At 27.3% G+C, this 17,666-nt stretch overlaps 1 protein-coding gene across 6 annotated transcripts; it reads right to left on the bottom strand.

Annotated features, from left to right (window-relative positions):
• Nucleotides 1-3,502: 3,502 nt before the first annotated feature.
• LOC114939221 (uncharacterized) lies at nt 3,503-10,991 on the bottom strand. Of its 6 annotated transcripts, none has more exons than XM_029313475.2 (9): nt 10,965-10,991; nt 10,256-10,479; nt 9,982-10,089; nt 9,300-9,445; nt 7,918-8,080; nt 7,632-7,788; nt 5,102-5,254; nt 4,495-4,915; nt 3,503-4,162 (listed from the first exon to the last, which is right to left on the bottom strand). In XM_029313475.2, exons 2-9 carry the CDS (start codon nt 10,473-10,475, stop codon nt 3,911-3,913), a joined length of 1,620 nt encoding a protein of 539 aa, XP_029169308.1. In that variant the 5' UTR covers nt 10,476-10,479; nt 10,965-10,991; the 3' UTR covers nt 3,503-3,910. The 6 variants fall into 6 exon arrangements, with proteins under 6 accessions (XP_029169308.1, XP_029169305.1, XP_029169306.1 ...); XM_029313472.2 differs by having other exon boundaries at nt 10,833-10,981; XM_029313473.2 differs by having other exon boundaries at nt 10,256-10,520; nt 10,877-10,981.
• Nucleotides 10,992-17,666: the final 6,675 nt, after the last annotated feature.

The raw sequence follows: 17,666 nt of genomic DNA, 5'->3' as shown, positions 1-17,666 counted from the left end.
TGAAATGTCACTCATGGTTGGCTTTGTAATTACAAGTTATCATGAGTATATAATACACATTTAAAGAAAAGTTACTTTTAAATTATACATATCAAATACATATATTATGTGCGTATATATAATAAATGTTTATATTATTATTACTTTCTGTTGCATAATTATTTTTTTATAAATTTTTCATTTATTTCTATATTTTTATCATTTTTATATGTTTATTATTATTTCAGTCAAATAAATTTTAAATATAAATTGTGTGCTTATCAATTAAAATCAACAAGTGAGCATGATTATTCCTAACATATCAAATCGCTCCAAAAACTAGCATTTTTATTTCTTTACGAAATTATAACTAGAATTGCATTATCAGTCAATAAAATTTTCATATTCTTATGTAATTATTTTAATATTGTAATGGCATACAAAAGTACAAAAAAATATCACGCATAGACATATATCTGTTAATACTGGTTTTCTCAAGGTTTTATAATCGCAACTACGATATTTTTAACGAACAAGAGAGGAAAATTTTTTATTATCAATGTGGTCGCGCTAGTATTTATTAGAATAATACGTCAGGTTCGTATTTTGCTTCAACATTATTAATCATTTAGTTTATGAGCTCGTGCCAATGTGATGAAAAGGAAGAATCCAAGATAACGGGACGTTCATTTTCCTATTTGCATCGCAATCTTTCAATTGCCGCAATGAATGCAATCAATAAAAATCTACCTAAGTTAATGCTGAACAAATTTATAGATTTTAATATTTTTGATATTTATTAACAAACTTTTTTATTATAATAAATCATACAATTTTATACTCGCAATATAAAGATTAATCTTTATTTTAGAATTTAAATGAAATTTAAGTGTTTAATTTGAATTTAAATGAAATATATCTTTATTAAAAATATATTTTTTTATCAGTGATTGAGTGTGGGGTCTCACATCAAAGGAATCAATCAAAAATTCAATAATTAAAGAATTGCGATAATTTTTTTTCAATATTTCGAAATCTTTGTGTTACGATATGCAAAATTTTAAAAAATTTTGGTTTTTGCTTTTATTCTAGAGATTTCAAAAGATATATATTAACTTATCTTAGAACCGATAAAGAAACAATAAATTTTACATTGGTATTATGATATTTTTTACGATCGTTGTCTGTAAAGTTTGTATAACTCGAGAAAAATTATTAAGAGTCATTTTTAAACAATAAAACAATAATGCCGCTGCAAATGTAAAATAGATGTTCATAAATAATTACTATATACGATAAGAGTAAGTATATACAATATATTTTAATATTTATTTAATATTTCTCGAATGTTTTATTTCTCGAGTATAATAGTACATTTTAAAATAATATGGAAAAATATGATATACGTGAAATATGAAATGTATATGTTTTTTATGCAATAATGGAAATTAGGATTTAATTTATATAAAAAATGCTTAACTCTTTTGTTCTTTTCTATTTTACTCTTGCTCAGATACTTGCTAATTCATGTATCTCTATTTTTTACGTGGTATTTCCGAACTACGTGATATCTTTTTACACTTTTACAACAAGGGAATTCCAACGCGATGGTTCTCAGCCAGGTCAGTCTGAGCATTTCCCCATGACGCATGCCAATTCTTATAGAATTATTCAATTATGTCTGTTTCATGTACTCGTTTATGAATGGCGAGTATTTTCAAAGAAATGCGCAATCGTAATACAGTAGTTTTATATGACGCACGTGTAATATAAATGATTCTTTAATAAGGCGACAATCAGGTGTGTTACGCCGGTTACATTTGTGCAGTATCATGACAGCATATAAATATATTGTGTACAGAAAGAGATTATATAAACAGAAATAATTATCAAATATTTAATAATTTATTATATTAAATTATATAAAACTACATGTATACAGGATGTCCCGAAAATCTGTTAATGGCAGATTCCTGGAATCATTTGGAGACGATTTTTCTTCAGTGAAAATATCGAGGCAATAATTTTCAATTTAATTGTAGAAATAAAATATTAATAAAACCACATTCTTTAATTAATTTCAAGTATAGTTTACTTTAATAAAATTTTAATTTAAGGCTTAGTTACAAAGATACATAATGGCAAAATTGGGAACATGTAAAAAATGATGGCCTCTCTCTCTCTCTCTCTCTCTCTCTCGATATTTTTGCTGAGGAAAAACCGTCTCCAAATGGTTCCAGGAATCTGTCATTCATGACAGATGATTCATGAGTTTCGGGTTTTACCCTGTATACATACATGATACACAAGTACTCGCAATTATTTCCTTTCCTTGAGAAAGAGCATTGCCATGCAGATTGCGATGCATTTACATGGGTCATGGTTCGACTTTTCACTCGAAGAGTATCCAATTATCTTGAGCGGTCGCGACGATGCGCGTTAGGTAGATGTTTTGCGTGTTACGTAACATGGATTGATTGGCCATTTGATTGTGTCAAGTGGAGAGAACAATAGCTTGTCTATTCAGTCAGGCATAGCCTCGTTTTACCATCTTAATCTGTCACATCCGCGGTAACCTTACCCTCCATTTTATGACGCAGGCTTTTACGTGCCGGAAGTTTTATTCTGTTGCGCGACCGATAATATTGAGAAAAGGCGAAGGTTGATTTTCGCGAGTGCCTATTGTGCATCGCGTTATTGTCGAGTAATTGCATGATAAAGTCGATGAAGCTTTAGTTCGTGATTTATAACACACAATACATGAGAGTATACTATGTTTATTTAACGATAAAAATAATATACAAATAAAAAATATAAAATATATATCAAAAATAATATAAAAATAACAGAAATAAAAAATTTTTGGAATATATATCATAATTTTGAATTATAATACAATTTTAATTTATAATTTTAATTTTAGTATATGTCAAATTAATTATTATATAAAACCTGTATTAATTATTAATACGTGTTTTTTTAATTTTTAATTTAATCTTAATTCTGTTGTATTAGTGATTCTATATTTTAGATGCTTGTTAATATGCGATGATTTGCGTGTTTAAGTCTTCCATAGCAAGATAAGTTTATTACATACTCATTTAATGGCAAATCTGCTGATTTTATTCGTCTTTTATTTTAATTAATATATTATTTATTTATGCAAACATAATTAAATTGGCATACTCGATCATAGAAATAATGCATACATAGAACACATTGGAGTTATTTTAATTAGAAATTATTAAGTGAAAAGTAAACTCTTTTTTATTGTTAGATGTGTTGAGATTATTGTATAATAAGATTACAGAACATTAGTAGATATATGAAGATATATTAATTATACTATATACATATATGTTTATATCTGTGTTATATAAATATGCAATTACTACAACTAAAATATGCACATGTAAGAAATATTTAATCGCAATTTTGATAAATCTCATTGTAGTATAATACGAGATAATAGAGAATTATATGATTTATCATTTTCATATTTTCTTTTTTATATGTATATGTCTGTATATATACATAAACGTCGACTTATATAATATATATTGTAATTACGCTTGATCACCTAAAAATGCATCGTAACGAGAAATAATGATAATATTCAATTTATGATAATATTCAATTTATGATTAGATCATATGAATAATATTCAAAATATTCAACTATCAAGAAATCTAAATAAGATGTACAATTAAGATTTTACACTATATATGGTACAAATTAAGATTTTATTACAAGTATTGAAGTGATTTTAGATTAATTCGAGATAAAATAAAATAATGAAACATGTTTACGAAGAAATACAGATACATATATTAATGACTGGTTTTACTTTGTACTATTATTTTAAAACAGAGTTATTTTAATTAGATCGCTGCTTTATATCTACTGTTTATGCAAGTCATTAGCCCTCAAGTCAAACGCTTTTCTCGGATACAGAACTCCTTTCGCTACCCGTCCTTTGTGGAGTGCGCAACGCTCGCTGATTGCGGGTGGTTCTAGTCGTAGATAGCTCTCTGTCGCTGCCCATTCTCCTCAGGCTGGTGTCTCTATCCGAATAATCTTTACCCTTAGGGCATCTCGGTCCGTTTATGTTCGCGTAGATAATATAGACTGCAAAGATTCCCACCAGGAACATCGCGACTCCCACGCTGCTTATTGTATATATCTGTAATCAGCGAAAACGAGTTTATATTGTATTTATGATATTTCGGTTTTCCCTCTAAATCCCTTTAAAAGAGCTCTTCTGAAGAAAGACAGGTTTTTCAACAATTTCTTATTATTCGTTACAATGATTTTTTAAGGTGCAGAAGGAAGAAAAATATTGAAAGATCAATTTTTATTATACTCGCGAAAGATATGATTTTAAAAAATTTGTAATGCATTAAGAGGAGAGAAAGTATATCTTTTTTTTAATTTTTCCTACGTGTGATCTGTCACGAAAGCAATGAGATCGATTACAGCTTTGTAACTGTTCTTGTACAATAAAACGGAGTATACCATTGTCCACCATTCGTCGTCCTCCATTCCCGAAACTAGGACCGCTTTGCTAGCGTCCTCATCTAGCTTCTTGATCTCTTTAACGGTTGTGGCGCATCCTGTTAACAGTTCATTCTCTTGATTCAGTAATCTCTTGAATGTATATGGCATATCGTCGCTCTCTCTCGCTATACGGCTTTCCTCGGTTTCTTCTACATTGTCTTCCTTTTCGTCCCATTTGCCCTCGCTCCAATAAACTTTCGTCCTGTTCTGGCGAACGATCACGCTACCCAGACGCTCCAGATTACTTGTTCTTGTCTTCACAGATAGATCGAGAAATCTCGATGCTGTCTGTGATTCTATGTTGTGTGTTAGTGACATGTTCGATACCACGTGATTCCAATCTAGGGGATTTATTTGATTTTTACATTTCTTGTTTTTGCTGTAAAATCAGATTTTGGTGGATTATATTTTGCATTATAAATCATGATCCAATAATAGTATGTGTTTTAGGAAGAGTTTTGCTTAATCAATTTTATCAGTATTCAACTATTTATATATGTATATAATTGATTTTTATATATGAGATAATTATCAATTAGTCAAATAGACATTTTGCGATGCTCACCATGATATTTGTAAAGCTTTCACGTAAATTTCTATAGCATTCTCTAACCATCTGACTTGTCTGAGTTCCTCAGCATCATATGTTCCAGACCCGTTTTTAGTTGCCCACCATTCCGAATTTTCGACTCTCCATTGCAGATTATGAACTGTATTTCTGGTGAAAAAATCAATTTGATATGAAATATTTTTATTATATAATACATACATACATAGATATATACAATATGTATATATGGAGAAAAACAATATTATTTTATAAGGAATATTAAACACACGTGTATGTACATGCTAACATATATGTTATATGCATAATATATATGACATGACATGTTTATTTATCAATGATTTCATGCGCAGTTATAATTATGTGATTGATTTTAGCTTGTGAGCACACATTACGAATTCATTAGCAAGTCGTTATAATAATTAACATTATATGCTTCTACGGAGTAGCTTTGATCTTTTCTATTTTAAGTAATAGCTTATAATTATCCATTGAACATGATAAAATATTTTATACATGCCATATGTATGCATTTTAATACAGTGGCTTATCATAAAAATATACAAAAACATATTTAATATTGCAAACAAGTATTTTAAATAGATCGTATTATAAAGCGGTTTCTTTGTATACATTTCTCACACGTATAATACGCGTCATATATCATAATAACGTCCGTAAATAATTTTTTTTTAATGAAACAGCTTACATTAATTTTTTACATAGTTTCTTTTTTATTAAATTTTTTGTTGATGAGAAATTTGGTAGTAACAAAAAAATATTATTTTTAAAAGGTACAAATGTCTGTTGAGTTGAAAAAAATTGCAAATCTAATTTTTTAATTCTAATTAATAATTGAAAAATACTAATATTGTATAATACTTCTGATAATAGAAACATTGCTGGCATAAAAATATTTAAATAAACTGAAGTCGCCCCCCAGTGATGATTAAAAATAACTCTTAATTTATTCAGTTCGAACTGAATAAATTAAGAGTTATTGCTGGCATAAGTTTATACTTATAACAGAATTTTTACTTTAAAAGATATAAATATTATATAATTTAGATTAATGAGTTGTGTGTATATTGACGTGATTTCTTATCATATCTAATCATAAATAAATTTTAGTTATAAACTTGTCAGACACGCATTTTTGCGTATTTATCATATTCTCTCCGAAACAGCTGTTGTTCATTCATATATGATAACGAGAAATCTTGAGATTTCTCTGCGTTGATTTGAGGATAACCTCGGCGCAATTGCTGTTCCGGAGAATGAAAATGTTGGGAAAAAGCGAAGATACGGGCAATTTTACCATGAGTTGTAGAGGATCCTTCACCTCAATTGAGTTTGACACATTTGACGGAAATAGAAATCGCGTTTTCAGACAAGTATATATATACATGACATCTTATAGACGCATTATTGGCACACGATATACGACACGATCGATATAAAATTATTGTATCACGTAAGTGCATAATTGAGGTTAAACATTAGCAATGATTATAGGTAGTAACATAAAGCCGCTAATATTGAAGTTTATTATATGCGCGTTTTTTAATAAGATAACTTTTGCCACCGACGAGTTTTGCTAATAATGAAGTATTGTGATGTAAATATATACATATAACATAAAAACAATCGGATTTCATCAATTATATATAATGATCGCCTTTAGATCTCAATCGCGTTAAAATCCTTCGTAATTTATGGACGAATTTATGAATAATCTTCTATATTCAATTATTCGTCTTTACGTAATCTTTATCAACGATTCGTGTACATAATACTTCGTCGAGGCACAGTTTGTGATTAATAATAAAATAGTATTAGTGCGAGTACCAGAACGATGTACTGCCATTATATATTTATGCATATATTTGAAGGTTTGTATTATGTGTGTGTATAAAAATTGTGATAATTATTACACAGATAATATATTAAATTATTTATATCGTTTTGTTGATTATATATATAATTTATATTTTATATCGTTTATTTATATCGTTTTGTTGATTATATATATAATTTATATTTTATATATATATATATATATATATATATATATATAATATTATATATTTAAATTTTTTAAGAAAGAAAATAAAGATTACTCTACGAAAATTTGCTATATTTTAATTTGCTATATGTTAGCACACTTTACACTTTATGTTACAGTTTAGTTTATTTTAAATAAATTACTTTTCATTTTTTAACATTATGATAATTACAAATTTCATTATCATATTATAATGGATTTTATTCTATTATTATAATTTTCGAAACATAATATGTTTAAATAAATTAAAAATTTATATAATAGATAAAAAATTTATGTATTTGCAATGTTAATCTTTAAACATAATTGAAATATTTCGTAAAAATATGCAAATCTTTGAAAATTTTCTATTCTAAGGAATTTTTTTATTGGTAAAAATATATTTATTTTCAAATATTAATTAAACAAAGCAGTATGCATAATTTGCAAATAAATTTTGTTATTAAACTTTTTAATAATTACCTAGAATCTTCCAAAAGCAGTATAGTGTTAGTTGATTTTATGCGATTTAAATAATCTTTCAAATTTCCTTCGCTGATAATTAGTACAGTTGCGTTGGTAGATTCATTGAAAAACTTCTTTTCCGGTTTTCCAATATATACGATGTGAGATGTATAATCTATAAAATTAAAATTGATATATTTACTATACACACTATTCTAAAAAGGATCTAGGAAAAATACCGAATTCAGGATAGACTAAACTAAAATTGAAATTTTTTAAGATAATTTTAAACTTTATTTATTACCTTTCTCATTATTATCATGAACTATAACGCACAAATTCTTAGTAATGGCATCCATCATTAGTTGTTTTGCTATATCTTGTATGTTATCATTGTTTTTATCGTTAACATTAGCTACTAATGTGAAAGATTTCCATTTTAAGATTTCTATTATTCCCAAAATTCCCTATAAAAAATTAAAAATTTTAGATTTTATAATAAATATTTTATTAATATAAAATGAAGTGATAGAAGAGATTATAAGATAAAATGACAGTTTGAATATATTTAGTAATTTAAATAAATGGAATTTAAATAAATGGTAATATTTTTTAAGAGCCATTATATTCAACTAGATTTTTTTTTAAATTATATCACGTTTTTTCGTGCCTTATTCTGTAGTTTAATTGTATTTGGTATAATTATTCATTTATCAACTATAATTATAATACTGGTTAGTATTGCAACTATTAGTTTGATCGTATTACTTACATCTGCTAAAAAATATATATTATCAATAGACGATAATAATATTTACATATATGTATTGTATATAAGAATATAACTATAATGAGCAGAAAACAAGGAAAAATTATAAATTCAAACATTAAATATGAGTAAGAATTGCAAAAAATATACGTATTCTTTGCATGTGTGTGTCATTATAAATGCGCTGTGGCAATAAAAGACTTAGTGGTTATTTGCGGATGTTCAGATTTTCCTCAATTAACTTATGTATTCTATTTATATTCAATCGAGCTAACAATTTAGTTCTGTATAATTTTATACGTAATGTCTTATTTTTAACAACACAACTTGCAACGCATGATATAAAAATTTAATTCGATAAATTGCTATTGAAATTTTTATTACAAATATATTTAAATAATGATAATATAGATAATATCTCTCTATATGTGTATGCAATTTTAAAAAAATATATTAGAAGCCCATTTTTTTTAAATTAACAATAAAAATGAGCTAAGGAACCAACACAGTAAATAAAGCGTAAATTAATAGATTTATTAAATCACATTATACAATCTATTAATTTGCGCTTCATTTACTGCGTTGGTTTCTTGGCTTATTTTTATGTTAATTAATTATCTTATGCAACCTTTGTTTTTATGTATATTGATCTATTTTTTAATAATATAGTAAAAATAAAACTAGTTATAATCAATGTATTGGATGCATATTGCGAAATCATTGTAACATTTTTAAATGCTTGCGTAATGATTCACGTTATTATTGCAGTATGCATAGATCACGATAAGATCAGCATTATAGCTTAACTGTTTCGATCGTCAAATAATTATTTCTATCGGTTTATAGAACAAAGTTTTAAAGCTCTCCACACATAAGCAATAATATTGAAAATATAATTTTCAATTAACGGTAAATACCTTTATTAGGTAAAAATTCGATTCTTTTGCCAAAGAATGCAAATATGGAGAAATCGATGGCGTTTTCACGATATGTGGCACTTCTAATATCGAAGTCACTTTATGCACTACTTCAGTATCTGTCATAGTGTCCGATTCGATAATACCTAAATAAGTACAGAACATATATAAATCAATTGATACAAATAATTATTTAAATTAAATAATTATTTAAATATTCCTATATAGAAAACACAAACTTTATGCGTATAGTATATGCTCTCTTTTATTTATTTATTAGATTATATATTTTATTTTTTAATAAATTTTTCTTAAAACAATTATAAATAATTATGAATATATATATTGTAAAACTAGTTGTGAAATGATAATAATTAGATATACACTATTTGTATACCGATGTAACCGACATATTAGAGGCTTTTTCGATACCATTCTAACATTGTTAAATACTTGCGTAATAATTCACGTTATTATCGCATTATGTAAAAATCACGATAAGCTCAGCAAGTTAATTGTTTTGATCGTCAAATAATTATTTCTATTATATAATTATACATTTTATTTTATAAAAAAATAAATTTACAAAAAAAATCTAAGTTATAAAATTTAAATTAAAAAATGGATAAGTTAATTGTTTATTACTCTTTGATAAAGAAATTAGTGTCGAGGAGATCTTTACCTAAATAATGAGGTGGATGCAAACAGTTGATATTCGCCCATACTAGAGCCTTCATCATTGCTTTCAGAGTGCCCGTTATACTTCCGCAAGTATCGAAAACAGTAATTCCTATAAATAGTTTGTTTCTTGCTTGAATTTGTTATTCCACAATATTCTATTCTACTTTGTATTATTATCGACGATTGATTAATCGAATATGTTTCTCTTAAATTAATTGATATTCGTATATTAGGAGTGTCCGATTGAATCGGTTACTTTACTTTTCAATTTTTACCAATTTTAAATTCATCGGTTTTGTTATTGTAAATCTCGGCGAACAATTTGGCAGCCTCGTAGAGTATGACGCCCTTTGTTGACACTTCCGTGCACGATGCATCATCGTGCACGGTTGTTAGGAGTGAAATTTGCGCGGTTTTACCGCATTCCGTGCGTGCACCGCAAGTGCACGCAGCAACTATCACGAAGATTGCACACCAGATTTGTGAGAAGTCCATGTTTCTATAAAATGGATTGATATTTCATCGATTTTTTTTCAGATTCTTAAAAATAAAAAAATAACAAATGCTTTATTCTCTCTCTCTCTTCTTTGTGCGACTTTTTAAGGTAGCACAATATGGATATTAATATTGATATTATTAAATGACCAAAATATATATTTTACCGTAAACTGACTAAGCGTCGCAAAATAAAACAATTCTTTTTTTATTAATTATAGCTAATTAAAAATATTTGGGGTATAATTATGTCTCCGTAATTTTATTTGTTAATATTGTTTGAATGATTTAGCATATAATGCTATTAATTATGTAATAAAATGTGATGCATTTATTCTATCGGACAAAAGCAATTACACATGATGAAATTTTTATGTATACAGAATTTTATGTATACACACTATTTTACACAATGATGTTCTTTTTAAAACGTATAAACAGTATAGTGTCACAGTGTCACGTCTCTTGTAATAGATTTCACTAAACTACCTCTCTCAAGTGCAAACCCTGATATTAAATTCCGGAAGCTTTATAAGCTTTATAACCGCATATATTATACGAATTTGTAAGGTTTTATTGTGACCTCGAACAACAGAAGTTCTCAAAATCCATTGAAAGAGACAAAAAGAAATATTATAAATAAAAATTTTTTGAAAGAAAACTTCCTATAGGAATTATAATAAAAAAGTAGAAAATTTAATAATTAGTAGATAGCATATTTATTAAATACACACACACACAAAACAAAATATTATATTATAATTGATTACTTTTATTTTGTGTTTTAATATAAAATTATTTTTCATATTTAAAGTATTGGTTGGGTCATATATTTTTCTTATTAAATCAACGCAATTAATAAATTTTGCATTGACAGTATTTCTTGAAAATCTTCATTTATTTCAATCATTAATTCATTGCTTTTTTTCGTAAAACTTCAAAAAGCATGCAGGAACGTTTATCTTACTCTGCGACATTATAATTTGATTTTTTATATGTTACAATATAAAGACAAATAGAATTTTAAATGTCAATGAGAAAAAGGAAAAGAAACGAAAACATTATCAATTTTGAGATAATAGATATTTGTTGATGAATATAAGATATTTAATAAATTATAAAATATAATTAAAGAAATGCTTTTCGTAAAAAACAATTATACAAAAAATTTTTAAATTATTAAAAAGTTATTTTATATTTTTATTTATTTCTTTATAAAAAAATTACTTTCTTGTATTATTGTTTACTAAACAAATTATATAATAATAATTTTTTTTCTTCATTTAATTTGATTTGAGAACCTCTCTTAATTCACATATAAGCTCGTTAACATAGATAGCTACTAAGAGAGGAATCCTTTATTTAATCCTTCTTACATCGCATTCTCTCTTGCGTAACTGTTAGATAATTAGAAGTATATTAAAGACATTACATACGAGCATGTTTCTTTTCAAGTACGTCAAACATTAAAAAAATTATAAAGTATAAAAAAACTTTCATTATTGATATACACGCAATACTTGTACACATATACGTATGTACCTACTTTATTTTTTTATGATAGTTATCATTTTTCTTAAGCACTTTTGGTACAGTAGAATAAGCTTTTCTTATACTATTTAATAAGGATTTTATGATAGGAATTTTTTTATATAACAATATTAATAATCTTGATAACACAGATGGCGATACAAATCAATAAGATAACGTATTGTGACGAGTATGAGAATTATATTAATCCTAATGAATAATACGAGGTGGCACCACTGATCACACAACACGCACAATTTATAATTATTTCATAAAATTATAATAATACCTAAATATTAATGAGCGCACATATATAAATAATTAACATAATAAATATATAAATAATTTATAAATAATCAATTTATAAATAATTTATAAATAATATTAATAATAATATATAAATAATATATAAATAATCGACTTTATGACTAGCAATTAAATAATTTTGATTATCTACGAAGTACAGTATGCGTTAATAAAAATTAAAAGGTTTTATACGTATAGTCTCTATTATTAATTTTATAGTTTTTATGAATTATGACGAGATAATTATTTTTTTGTCATCCTTGAACTTTACACTTTTCTCAACACAAACAATACATATAGCATTTAGTATGTTTTGACTACTATATTATATGAGATTTCGCATTGATGAATCTACTTGCAAAATAAGTTATTATCAAATTGATAAATAAGACATCAATTTCGCAATTTAAAAAATCGACATGTGATTTAACGAACGTTTTCTTTGTGAGGAAATAATTCGAGCAATTCTTTGACAATCGCGCAGATAAAACATATCCACGTAGGCGGTCCATAACATACACAAAATAGACATCCACTACGATCGAGTTATAATTCTTTCAACCGGGCATATGCAGCCGGTTCGCGAATCGAATCTTCGCACTTCAAAAAGACGAATAAAAAAAAAGCGCGAAAGGATATATTTGCACCACGTCGGCCCATTACTTACGTTGGCGCAGGACCAACAATAACAGTGACAGACTTTTAAAAGCTAGAGTCGCCTGCGAGTTTCGTATCTCAAACCTCATCCTCACACTTTTTAGTCGTGATTCGGTGGTGCAGACACAGCTTGCCATATCTTCACCCATCTTTATCCGTAAGTTTGTCGGACGTTCGATAAATCCTTGGACAGGTCCTTGTCAAGTAACTTCATACTGGACTTGGTAAAATGTATGCGAATATAAGAGAAAAAAAGGACATTACAAAAGATACGATGGAAAATTTACTTCTCTCGCTTGTGTTTTCCGCAAACTCCATTTTACTCTCATGTTACGTTTGGGTTTAAGAGGGTTTATTTTAGCGGCATGTGCTAATATTGTTATGTCAAAATCATTGCCGGGTCAAGTGGCGTAACTGAGGCTGTTGAATAATGCAAACTGGGTCAATGCGATCATTTATTTGATAAGAGTAACAGTTGTCTCTTTTAATGATTTTTCGATGTTTATTGAATGAATATTTATTGCTCTTATAATTTTGCAGTCATTAATAATTTATTGTTATCGGAAAATCATTGCTTTACCTTGTTTATTCAATGACTCCGATTACTCGATTTTATCTTATGCACATTTCAAACTCATTTTTATTATAGCAATTTATTGCTGCTTAAACTAACTCTGTTCATTTTTTGTCAGATTATAGATAGATCATAAGTAGCAATAACAAATGAAAACATAAATAAAAAATCGATATATGTGTATAATATATAAAAAAAAAGTATTAATTAATTTTACACAATGACACACACACATATCAAGAATTTTTAATGCAAGAAAAGTAATAATCTTAGTTTTCTCTTCGAGAATGTGAATCATTGTCGTGATTGTTATTTTATAAACATCTTGCGTAAATCTTCTGTCAAGCCATCGTCAAGTCGTTGTCATAATCTTTTTTTTTAGTCATCATTACGAATGATTTTAGTCGATCGCGAGATATCGCCAACGTCGGTAAATTATAGTCACTGCTTTTAGCTTTGGTCTATTCAATGTTTATCTATCCTATGCCATATGTTTCAAGACACGTTAAAGATCGTCGGATGCCATATCGATAGGACAGATTCGGGACACATCCATAAATTGTCACAAAGTTAACAGAAAATAGTTTACTATAAAGAACTAAATTTTATAATTTCAAAATAATTATTATATATTTGTATTGGATAAATGTTTAAAAAAATTGTGAATGATAAATGGTAACTTTTTAAGAACATAAAATTTTTCTCAAAGAAAAGTTATCTCCCAAACTTCACAAAGGACAGTCTTTTTGATTAATTTTATTTTAATTAAAAGACTACATTATAAAGATGCTTATATTTATAATGCTTCTTTTAATTAAAATGAAATTAATTAAGAAGAGTATAGTGTTCTTTGAGAAGTTGGGAGACAACTTTTCTTTTAAAAAAAATTTTATATCCTCAAAAAATTATCATTTATTAACTCATAATTTTTTAAATATTTATCCAATACAAATATATAATAATTATTTTAATTAAATTACAAAATTTAGTTCTTTATTTCCGTTTACTTTTCACACTTATGTAAAGATGTCACGCTTCTGCGAGATTTCTGGTGTCACCCACGACATTAACACTGACAAATGCCCGCGAGAGTTTATCCGTAATCGACTGGAAACGTGAGAACTGCCCTAGATTTCATGATGCAAACTTTCGAGAATAAAGCAGCAAGTACTTTGGCTATCAGTAACTTTACTAGAAATCCATCTGAGACTTTAGATGCAACACAACATTTAAACATTAAATTGAATGGATTGATTTTTGACATTGAAATTGATTGACTTTTTTACAACAGAAGCTTTATATTTATATTTTCTTTATTCAATAATAAGAATAAAGTTCTTTATGGTTAGATAGATTGAAATTAAATTCAGAATTTGTATGTTAATTTTAGATATTAATATATATTCAAGATTTCCAACTGAAATAAAGTAAATCTCATAAAGTGGATCTTATAAGAGCATATTCTTGCTCTGGATCTTATCTTGCTTTAATGATGGAATACACTTTACGATTAAGCAACATCAAACAAGATTAATCAATAAACCTTTAAATTGCATTTACTACCATTCATTATAAACTGTCGCGTCGACATTTTTCCTCGCTCGGCGTAATTACGTCGCTTCGCGAGCTTTGTCGTCGTTTCTTTAGCCGTCGGTGCATTTGAAACTTACTTTATGTGGATAGAAAGATTTTCGAGCCGTTTAGCAAGAATGATGAGTCTTCTCAGACGTAGAAGCACATCAGAGTGTTGCATGCGCGTGACCCAATATGGAGAAATTGAGTCTCTCTCCGTTATACACCTACGTGTTATTCAGTGTGCATTCAAGTGGCAATCCTAAGATTGATTGACTAGGCGATCGGCATAAATAGAATACTGTATTCTTCGCGAGTAAACGCTTATGCGCTCACTCGTCTCTCCCATCTCATGGACATGAAGAATGTCACAGATGCAAAGTGTCGCAAGAGCAATGTATATTACCGTTTACTTAATGAGCTAATGTTAAATAATGAATGATGATTCATGTATTCACGCTTTGACCATTTAACCGCAAAACATTTAGGATGAAAGCAAATAAAATTAAATGGATTACTTGGAAAGCTTCTCACTATTAATTTGTATCATTATTTTATATCGATTAATAATAATAATAATAATAATAAATAATAAATTAATATACGCGTCACATAATTGCAGTGAGAATCAATCTTGTTTGTTGGTAATTTTGAAAAAGCTCTTTTGTTTATTGCAGCTTAACATCAACAAAGCGAAATGTAAAATGTGATGATAGATGGTTTGATTGAAGTGTTCCCACATTTGACCAATCAAGTACAGATACATATTCATCAATTACAAGTACAACGATATATGCATAGCTCTAGCATTTATGTAACAAAAATTCAAATTCAAACCACTAGTAAATATATAGCTAAAAAATAATAGCTTGAAATTAAAAGAGATAATTTCTCGATATATTTTTATCTTTATATCAAGATATCGTAAGATAGAGTAATTATTAAATAAGAGAATTTTTATTCTTTACACGTCAAATATTTCGCGGAATAAAATTAATTAAAACGAATGGTTGCAATTAATAATGATAAATATTTAAAAATGAATACATGAGTGAAGAATTTAATATATGATGAAGATATATTGCCGCGAATCGCGTCGACTTTTATCACAGAAATGTTTCTCTAGTATCTATAACGTTTGAAACAATTGCGCGAAATTATTTGGGAAGTGCAGTAGCTTATTGTTATCGTGACGAGTGGTAAAACTCTCGTATTTCACCCACGCGGCAACCTAACAAAGTACAAACGGATTTCTCCCATGAATTTGGCGTTCGTTGATTACGCGACCTAGTTTAAATGCGCGAACGTCATTGGCGTCTTTCTATACTGACGTATCGATGAATAAAATCTGCTAACGTTCGTGTGACAGCTTGTGTTACATGACACCACGACACTGATTAAATTTTAGATTGTTGATGTAACGTTATATCAACGACAAAGATGTGATGTAATGAATTCTGACGATATAAGGCAAAACCAGCATGATTGTTTTAATCCATTAAACATTATAATTTAATGCTACGGACACAATTGATATGGTCTATGCTATGAAATATATTGATTTTATATCAAAAAAATATTCAAATAATTTTCGAGAATATAATAATATGTAATTAACAAATCGTTTGTAATTGTGTTCAGAAAAAAGTCAATTTTATAGTCTCATCTCGATTCAAATTTAGTTTAAAGATAGGAGAAATTAAACATTTTTTTAAAATGTTTTAATTTTGATTGGATATTAAATTATTTTATAATTAATATTATTAATATTTCCATTTTTATTTCTTTTGGCATCAAGATGATTTTTTACTGTATACTTATATAAAATTCTCTAGTAAATTAATATCTATATACTTAACATTGGAAGAGTTGAAATGATGAATTGATAGAAATTCTGTATGAAAATATCAGAGATAAAAATTTCAGGGAAAAGAGAAAACATAGGTCAGCCTATATCCAAAATTTTCAATAATAAAAAATATGTATTAAAAATATCCGTGCTTCAATATTATAACGTCATAACATATTGCTGCTATTGACAATGTGATATATTTAATATTCAATCCGTATGCATCGCTAAATCCTTAGCTAACCGCGCGCAAGTTCGACAATATTGGCCTACACATGTGTATGTGCGTTTGGAAAAGCCAGATTTGCGAGAACCGAGTAGATTGAACGCGGAGCTGGTGTGTACACTAAATCGTAAATGCAAATGGTCGACAAGAAACTTGATGTAGACAATTTAGATATTTAATGGATTTACCGCACAGTCAAACAAATTAATTATTTACAACAATTTTATTATTAAATAAGAGATGCTGTTCTAGAAATATGACTGCATCGGCTAATTTACATAAATAAAATTATAAAAATAAATAATATATATATGATAGAGGGTGACGCGGAAATAATAAATCTTTGTAATTTTACTTTAGAGAGATTTATAAATATTTTTCTCATGGTGATTTTCAAAGATAAATGCACTTTTTTAAATATAATATAATAGAAGATGATAGGGAAGATAACGCTATATAACGAATTTTTTGAATTTA

The sequence above is a fragment of the Nylanderia fulva genome, unplaced genomic scaffold (assembly GCF_048542155.1).
Source record: "Nylanderia fulva isolate GAGA-0341 unplaced genomic scaffold, ASM4854215v1 Scaffold28, whole genome shotgun sequence".
Lineage (NCBI taxonomy): Eukaryota > Metazoa > Arthropoda > Insecta > Hymenoptera > Formicidae > Nylanderia > Nylanderia fulva.
This window is presented reverse-complemented; position numbering and strand designations above follow the sequence as displayed.